The sequence below is a fragment of the Crocuta crocuta genome, unplaced genomic scaffold (assembly GCF_008692635.1).
Source record: "Crocuta crocuta isolate KB4526 unplaced genomic scaffold, BGI_CrCroc_1.0 scaffold175, whole genome shotgun sequence".
Taxonomy (NCBI): Eukaryota; Metazoa; Chordata; class Mammalia; order Carnivora; family Hyaenidae; genus Crocuta; species Crocuta crocuta.
Genome location: NW_027530988.1, coordinates 1,409,235 through 1,418,606, shown reverse-complemented (window position 1 = coordinate 1,418,606; position 9,372 = coordinate 1,409,235). Strand labels below are relative to the sequence as shown.

The following is a 9,372-nucleotide window of genomic DNA, read 5'->3' as shown; positions in this document are numbered from 1 at the left end:
CAAGAAAGGGTCATGGGACAGGAAATTCAGGTAGTCTCAGAAGCTAGAACAGGAAGTGGATTCTCTCTAGAGTCTCTAGAAGGGCTCACTCCTGCTGATACCTTGACTAGACAGAGAAACTGATTTCAGACTTCTTGCATCCAAAACTGTAAAATAATAGATTTGTTTTGTGTTCAATGACCAAGTTCATATATGAACATTCAGAAAAAAATTTTTTTTGTTTGCTTTGCCTGATTAGTAGTGACGTGGTTTAAAGTAGAGGTCGGGAGCCAATGGCCAAGAAATATCTCTTGAGACGTTTTCAGTGCAAAAAAAAAAAAAAAAGGTATTTTATTATGGCATGGGGACAGGACTTGTGGGCAGAAAGAGCAGCCAGGGGTTGTGAGCCGTGACTGATTATATAGGATTTTCTATCCTATGGAGGGAAAGATGGTGTTAGGGCTCCAGGAAATTGAGTCTACAGGGTTTCTGGAGGTTGTTTTTTTTCTTGTAAATCATTAACACAGATGCAAATTGATAGAAACCTGTCCTGCATGACTGTGATCTCTATCAGTTAACCATTTGTTTCCTTTCCTTTCCTTTGTTTTTGGGCAGCCAGGAGGGCCTGAGGAACAGCACACATATCTCACCTGGGGGCGGGGAGGGGTCGCAGGCTGTTAGTTTGCCCTTTGCCCCCAGCTTGCCTTTTGCTCCCTCATCAGGATGGGATGCAACTATTTGTAATTGTCCATTGAGACACGTTGTGCTGAGGCGGACCTGCACACTCTCGAGACACCCAGCTAAGTGGGATCCCTGTCTAACATTTTATTGGAGTGATTTCTTTTTCCTTTTCATTCCTATCTCTTTTTGCCCTCCCGGAGTCCAGCATATTGTGGCTTAAATATTTATTTTAAGTCTGTCTTCTAATTACCTACTGATGTTCCAAGTTAGAGGTTTTAGTGCAGAAAAAAGACTTTGTCCCAGGTTGAGAAGGGACGATAAAGACCAAAGTCTCAAATCTGGAGGATCAAAAAGTGTCTGTGGTTTGAACTCTATCGATATAGTCAGGAATATTAAGCCGTGCAAATGCCCTGTGGTAGCTTCTGGAACTGATTGCAGCTGGAGGAGGAGCCAAGTCCTGCTGAGGGTTTGCGCACAGGCTGCAGGTGCCCGGGGAGCACTGTGGGTTCCGCCGCGGCACAGAAATAAATGGCTGAGTCTGTGGTCCGGGAAGAGGAAATGTACAGCGAGCTGTGGCGATCCTTTGCGACTGTCGTAGAGCTTAATCTTCCGTTCTGCTTTGTCCCAGAAGGAATGTAAAACAAGTGGGTGAAGTGGCCCCCAGGATTTTGGCGAAACCACTGCACCCTGTTCACAGAGGTGGAAAAATTACACTGCAGTGTGGAACTGGCTCCCTCTCGGAGACTCAGGTCTGGGGGGCTCTGCTTCACCTCCAACCCTGTCACACCTGATGAGAAACAGAGACACGGTCACAGATTATGGTCACTGCAACCCTTGCAAAACCCAGAAAATGCTCCCGCAGGTGATAGGAACAGAAAGCTTGCCTGTCTTGTGACCTCCCCCACCCCTCCCTCAACAACACTGCAGCTGCTAAATCCTTTCAGATGCCCACGTGGGACAATCCCAACTCACAGCAAACCTGGGTGCACAGAAGTCCCAGCACAGTGACCAGTAGCCTCTTCAGGACTCTTTGCCCTGTCGAGCAGGACATTTTCACCATAAGATTAGATTTAACTAAACCTGGGGCGTGAGTGTCACTGCCTGTATCTGGAACTTTTCCTGCTTCTGCGACCAATCAGCCTCAGCCAACAAACCCTGCTGGGGCCCAGATGCTCCACAACCGGAAGCGGAAGCCCCGCCCTCTGGCCTCAACCCCACCGAGAATGGGCTGCGGGAGGGTTGGGGGGGGGGGAGTACGACAGAAGGCATTATTCTGATAGCCCAGGGACATTTGCTGAGAATCCTAAAAGTTCAAGTGTGGGAGAGGGAAAGGGAGCCCCCCCTTCCCTGGGGAGGGAACCAGGCTTCTTCTAAGCTAATGGAAGACAATCATAGAGAGAATTTCCATATTCTAAAATCTGAAAAACAGGTGAATATTCTAACAAGATATTTACTCACCTATGAATTAATTATATGAGAGTCATTCCAGCCATGCCAAATAATAAGAACGTAAATGTTATAGATTATATATTTAATGAATTCCTATCATTGGGATATATGAAATATTTATGGCTTGGAATAACCAAGACTTCTGGTAAATATTGTTATGGGAACTGAACCTAATGAGACTGTAAATTGGGAGGAAAAACTAGGATCAATTTGGACATTATTTCTACATATTAACTTTGCTGCATAATACTTTGTTTTTCTAATTCTTGGCTGTAAAGTTTCCCGTGGTTCACACTTACAGTTCAGTGAATCCTTTTTCTAATTTCTCTATCTTCCTTTTTCCCTTCCATCTTCTCCTCTCATTGCACTTCTACTTCCTACTTCTTTTCTCCTTTTTTCCCTTAGCTTCTCTGCCTTCCCTCCTTTTGGTTTTCTAGTTGCAGGAAAGAAACAGAAAGAATATTAAGGAAAAGGTGGTATACAATGATTTAGAAATAATTTTGGACCTGTAAACAGAAGTCCTATTTCCCCAGATACAGAAAATCCTTAGGTAGTAAAAATGAAACAAATTAGAAAAATCTGGAATTCTTCCTCTTCCATTTCGCTTTCTGTGACTCTGATCTGGAAGTCTTTTCTAATAAAGGCACATGAAGATCATAATGATGTAAATACAGATAAAGGCATTACAGCTAGAAACGTCTAGTACTTGAATCAGGGAATAGGGCAAAGCGACTAATTGAAAAGCATATTCAGTAAGAAGCATGTTTCTTAAATGCTGATAATGATTTTGTTTTTCCTCACACCCAATTATTCCCCCCTCTTTACTGTTTATTACTATCCCCCATTTGCACACTCAGACAATTTCTCAAAGTCTTTCAACAACTACTACCAACTAGGTTGCTCAGGATAGTCCTGGTTTAAGAAAGACCTATAGTACCTCCTGATGGACCAGAACCTTAAGAAAGGAACACCTCTTACTCAGCAGATAAACGTAGCTCAGCCCAGCTGTCCTTGTCCGGCGCTGTCCCTGTGTATTGATTTGAAGCTACAGAAGTATCCACAGGATGGAGAGTATCATGGATTGGACCATGAGTCCCCCTAGCCCTCAGTGCTTTTTATGAAAATAAATATTTTCATGTAATATAATTTTGGGTAAGGATATGAAAACAATCTATTTTTATTCTTAGCTATGAATTATTGTTTTTAAATTTTTCTAGAATTTATTTTTGAGAGAGAGAGAGGGAGACAGAATGCAGGTGGGGGAGGGGCAGAGAGAGAGGGAGACATAGAATCCAAAGCAGACTCCAGGCCCTAGGCTCTGAGCTGTCAGCACAGAGCCTGACGTGGGGCTTGAACTCACAGACCATGAGATCATGATCTGAGCCGAAGTCAGATGCTTAACTGACTGAGCCACCCAGGCACCTCTTAGCTATGAGCTTATTAAAAAATGAGACCTGCAGTGTGATTCAATACAGGTTAGCTCATATATTTAAGAGTGTTCTAGATCTGGGAAAATAAAAAAATGAATTAGACACTAGATTCTCCTTCAGAGAGCTTATGATAGTAGTGGGGGAGGCAAACATCTTTCTAAATGTAATCAAAACCTAGAGAATGCAGCAATGAAAGCATGCCATAAATATTACCTGAACACCAAGACAGCAACAAGTACTTTAAGCCTCTATCATAGGAGGCAGTTCAGTGGAGAATGTGATACTGTTTGCCTTCTATGCAGGTGACAAGAGTAGACAGTAACAAAAGCAAAAATGGGGGATCTTTGAAAGGTGACCCATTATATTAATTTTTTAAAGTTTATTTATTTTGAGAGAGAGAGAGAGAGAGAGAGCGTGCGCACATGAGCGGGAGAAGGGCAGAGCGACAGAGAATCCCACGCTGTCAGCACAGAGCCTGACACAGGGCTCGAACTCAGAAAACTGTGAGATCATGATTTGAGCTGAAACCAAGAGTTGGATGCTTAACCCACTGAGCTACCCGGGCACCCCAAGGGACCCATTATTTTAAATACAAAGAATAGAGAAGATGAGCAAGTATATGGACAGGACCACTGATCACACACACACACACACACACACACACACACACACACACACATCAAAGAATTTGATTGTTTCTGTCACTCGGATCTGGGCACAGTCTGTAACCTTAAGTAACTACTAATACCTTCTAGGCTCAAGGAAAAGGCTTATTCACATACCTTAAGGATTGCCTCTTAAATTGCATTTCAATATCGGAAAAATTTGTGGGCTGTGCTGTGCAGACATTGATTTGGAATTTGGGAGGATTTAAGGGAAAAGGAAAGAAAAATCAACTCACTAACTCAGTCTTTCCTTTCAGATGGCATGGCTGCAATAGATTCTTGCATTATGAGATCTTACTTCTTGAGAATGCTAAGGATCTATTTTCTTTCTTACTTGTATACACATCTGTGGTCCTAAAGGGTATCAGTATGGTGTTCATAACAGTTGCTCATGATGGTTGGAACACTTTGCATGATTTAACAATACTGCTTTAAAACCATATGTATTTATTCTAGACTGAACCTGCATAAAAAGCGGTGCTATTTACTTTAGCAACTAGATGGACTTTGAAACTAAAATTGGCTAACTGTATTTTTATTTTAAAAAATCTGTAACTAAGCTTAAAATTATTTATTTATTCATTCATTCATTCATTCATTTATTTTTGAGAAAGAGAGAGAGAAGGTACACACCAGTGGGGGAGGGGCAGAAAGAGAGAGGGGGAGACAGAATCTGAAGCAGGCTTCAGGCTCTGAGTTGTCAGCACAGAGCCTGACACAGGTCTTGAACTCATGACCCCTGAGTCCATCACCTGAGGCAAAGTCAGAGAAGTCAGACGCTTTACCAGCTGAGCCACCCAGGGGCCCCTAAGGTTAAAATTTTTAAATAAAATTTCAGCTTTAGGCACATTTTACTAAAACTGTTGATTATTCTTTTTTATGTTTTGCTTTTTAGCTTTAGTTGATTAAAGGAAAATAACTTCCTGAAAACACATGAATAAAATTTTAGTTTGTGCTCTTGTCTCAGGCTCTATAAATAACAAGAGTCTTCTGCAGATGGATTTACGGTTTCAAGGAATGGAAAATGGAGGCCTCCATAGTTTTACTGAAATCAAGTAATCCTCAGACATTGAATATCTGATGAATTGTTCAAGAATATTGCAAATTTTTATCAACGGCACGGTGAGAAAAAAATGTAGGAAAAGAAGATGATTAAGGATTCACTTATTGTTATGGTCCATTCAACAGGTATGAGAGAAATTGAATTAGAGGAGAGAAAAAGGGAGGCAGTAACCTGGGTGTGCAAATCAAGAAAGGCTGCTCACTCACAGGACAAACAAGTCCAAGATTTCACATGAACTTCATCATGACACGTGTTTGACTGAGAGTGTCTGTTACCAAGGACCAGTGGATACGAAAAGCCCTTTTCCCTTCATTCTATATTGTCTTTCAAAGGTTACCAACAATATCCTTAAAATGCCAGCTCTAATTAAGTCCATTCTTAAATATTGTAGTCAAAGTGCTGATGTTCTTTAAGGAAAGATGCCTCTTAGGATACTAGTAAAATTATCTGGAGATAATACAGTTTGACATAAGCAATTACTCTGGGTTTTCGGTAGAACAATTCTCTGATTTGCCTTATGCCAACTCAGATGGCCAACCCCAGACCATCTAAGCCCATCACTATTTCAAATGACATGAGAGAAATAATTTCCTCCAGCTTGTTGGAAACCAAACCCTACAGCTTCATTTCCTCTAGAATCCTGACTCTAGAGGACAAAAATGCTGCACTTCAAAAAACAGAAGTCTCGCCTTTGCAAAATGGATAAAATACATAAATCAAAGGAAAACTATCTAGGAGCACCTGGGTGGCTCAGTCGGTTAAGAATCCAACTTTGGCTCAGGTCATGATCACCGTTTGTGAGTTCGAGCCCTGAATTTCAGGCTCTGCACTGACAGCACGCAGCCCACTTCAGATCCTCGGTCTCCCTCTCTCTTTGCTCCTCCTTTGCTTGTTCTCTCTCTCTCTCTCTCGCTCTCAAAAATAAATAAACATTTAAAAAAAGGGAAAATATCTAAGATGTCCATAGAAACCACACTTCCCAGGATTCTGTATTATCTCTATTATCTTGTCTTCACAGAGCATGTCAACTTCCTGAAAATAGCTCTCACTGAGACCTTGAGTCCTTTAAGTTACAATGTCTCAGAAGGTTTGTGCTCAGCTCCCCCTGCAGTCCCAAGCACTGTGTCACTCACAGCACAGAAGTACTTGGCCGCATCGTTCCATTGGACTGCGGGTTTCTCCAGGTGGAAGGACTTTTCAGATTTCTTAAACTTAGCTTCAAAACCTTTGATGCCTTGAACCATGGCATCTGATGACCCTGCAGAGTGCTTGAGGAGGAGCTGGAGTCCTTGGTTGGGGTGCTGCACGTACCAGAAGAGATAAGTCATTCCTGTAGAGGAATAGTTGCATCTCAGCTCCAGGCGGTCTCCTTCGGAGACAGTGAGGTGGACGTCAGGCTGGGTCAGGGACTGGGCTCCGGTTCCTCCTGAAACATCAATGCTGAGTCAGTGAACTACACTAAAGCAAAAGGTCTATATTCAGAGTCAAACCAGAACAATGTTTTTTGTGTGGACAAGGGAGTTCAATGGAACGTTACTCACTCAGGAACAGAAGCATCCCAAGCGTCAAGATGAACACCAAGGTCATGGCCGAGCAGGGAAGAACCAGAGAGTGCCTTTCTGGGAAATTCCTCACACACAAATAAATAAAAATCTGATGACTCGGGGGGGACTTGAATCCAGATTGCTTTGAGGTTGAGGAGGAATGATAGGAGATTTAGATTCTTTCTTCTTAGGGACTGTTAGGAAGAGATGCTCTCTGGACAAAACCGTCTGCCCCCGGTGTCTGAGATTCTTTACATGTCACTGTCTAAAAACTGCTGTCAGAACACCTTTTTAACTGTAGGGACAGAAGGGTTTTTTTGAGCTTATTCCGATCCTTTACAGAAAAGGCATTTCCAATTTAGGCAACAGTGCCCTCTAGGGGCCAAACAGAGCTAAGGAGACAGTCACTTTTTTTGGTGAACCTTCCCCACCTGTTCCTGACTGTCTATGGGTGAATTTCAAAGCATTATGATTGGTACAGAGATTTATGTTTTATAGGGCCTGAAACATGTAAAATGGGGGCTTTTTTAATAAAAGAATAGAAAATTTTGAATAAAAAATTGGGTACAAAATAATTTTTTAGAATGAGAAAGAAAATTACAACAAATTTTACTAAACAAATGCCACACACATCATAAAATCTAGGAAACTGCATATTTTATTCTTTATTTCCCTGATACATTTATTTAATACTTTTTGTTCCTTTGTCTTTTGATGCCATAGTTTTTAGTTGTTTCTTCATTTGACAATAAATGTGTAATACTTCCTATATAGTAAACATAAAGATAATTCAGTTTTTACTCCCAGCATGGTTGGTCGCACACACACAAAATTTTAATTCACGGTGCATTGTGATAATGCTACATACATACATTTTTAGGATTAGAGCCAAATTTTGTAAAACCTCTATTAAGTCACTATGTGCTGTAAGATTTCATCACATTTCCAGTTTTCTCCTGCTATAACAAACCCTAAATGTTATGAATTGATGATACTAGCCAACCAGTATATTAAGTCTGTGTTACTTTTCTATTGCTACATACCAAATTACCATGAGCTCTGTGATTTAGAACAACACCCATTTATATTCTCACGTTTTCTGTACATCAGATGTCTGGGCACAGTTAAGCAAGATCTCACAGTCTATAATCAAGAAGTCAACCAAGACTGCTGTCTTGTCTGAGGTGAGGGGTCCTCTTCCAAGCTCAAGTTTTTGGCAGAATTCATTTTCTTATAGTTGTAGAACTCTTAGCAGCTTGCTTCTTCAAGCCTAGAGGGAGAATCTCTCTGATTCCCGGAAAACCTAACCCTTCTTGTATAGGGCCCACCTGATTGTATCAGGCCCACCAAGGATAGTCTCTCTTTTGATGAACTCAACATTAAACTGATTAAGGGCTTTAATTACACCTACAAAATCTCTTTACCTTTGCCATTAATATAACTTAGTCGTACAAGTGACATCGGTCATAGTCTAGGTCCTGCCTGCACTCAAGGGGAGGAGATTATACAGGGTATATACACCAGAGGGCAGAAATTTTAGGCACCATCTTAGAATTTGCCTACCACAGTTGTTAATGTCTTCATCTTACTGGCATATTATGAGTTATGCATTATCTCCATAAAGGTAAAATATTTGGGACCAATCAGCAAGAAGTTAATAAAACTGGCAAGGCCATTTCACACTGAAGGAAAACAGAAGCAAAGGCATTCACCACAAAGGTAAGGAATTAAGTTTATATAGAATGGAGTGCATAGATATGGTAACAGTAGGCAGTAAGACTATAAAAGTGGATTGCAAACAGCCAGGAAGATGGGATATAGTTTTAAATACCAGAAAGCTGCCAATAGTAGACCATCAGGCCTTTAAGGAAACAAAGACTTGTTAATGGACCATTAGCAAAGTCTTATGTCTTGCCTGAGTAGTCAGGCTGCCGGAATGAGAATTGAAGCCATAGGAGCAGATGGGATTTCCAAACTACAGCTCACACAGAGAAGAAAAGAGGGCCCTACAACAGGAGGAATGGTTGCCATGTGGAATAATCAAAGAATAGTATAAAAGGGCACTGCAGAAGATCTCCCAGATCTCAAATTTTTATTTTTAATTTTTATTTATTTATTTAGTTTTTAAATGTTTNTCTAAAGAAGGCTCCAGGCTCTGAGCTGTCAGCACTGAGCCTGATGCAGGGCTCAGCCTCACGAACTGCGTGATCATGACCTGAGCTGAAGTCAGACGCTTAACCAACTGAGCCACCCAGTTGCCCCTAGATCTTGAATTTTTAAATGGGAGTGCAGAGGGCCAGAGAGAGAAAGGTTTCAAAAAAGGAATGTGTGAATGAGTGTCACCACTGCAGTAAGTGGTTGCTCTAAATGTGATCTGTAGGGGAAGTAGCATCTGCTTCACTGGGGCTATTCTGAAATGCGTGATCTCAGACACTACCCAAACTTCCTAAGTCAGAATCTGCATATTAATAAGATTCATGTGCACATTAAAATTTGAGAAGTACTCTCCTAGTGTTTCAATGAAACTTAAAAATATCTTTTGGATTTAATGATGAAGAGGT

General features: G+C 41.2%; 1 gene segment (V, D, J or C); it reads right to left on the bottom strand.

The window, feature by feature from the left end:
* Positions 1–1,387: 1,387 nt before the first annotated feature.
* On the bottom strand, positions 1,388–7,061 carry LOC144236668 (T cell receptor alpha variable 8-3-like). The segment is given in 3 exon segments: positions 1,388–1,447; positions 6,401–6,693; positions 6,809–7,061. Coding segments are annotated over 3 exon segments (345 nt in total).
* Positions 7,062–9,372: the final 2,311 nt, after the last annotated feature.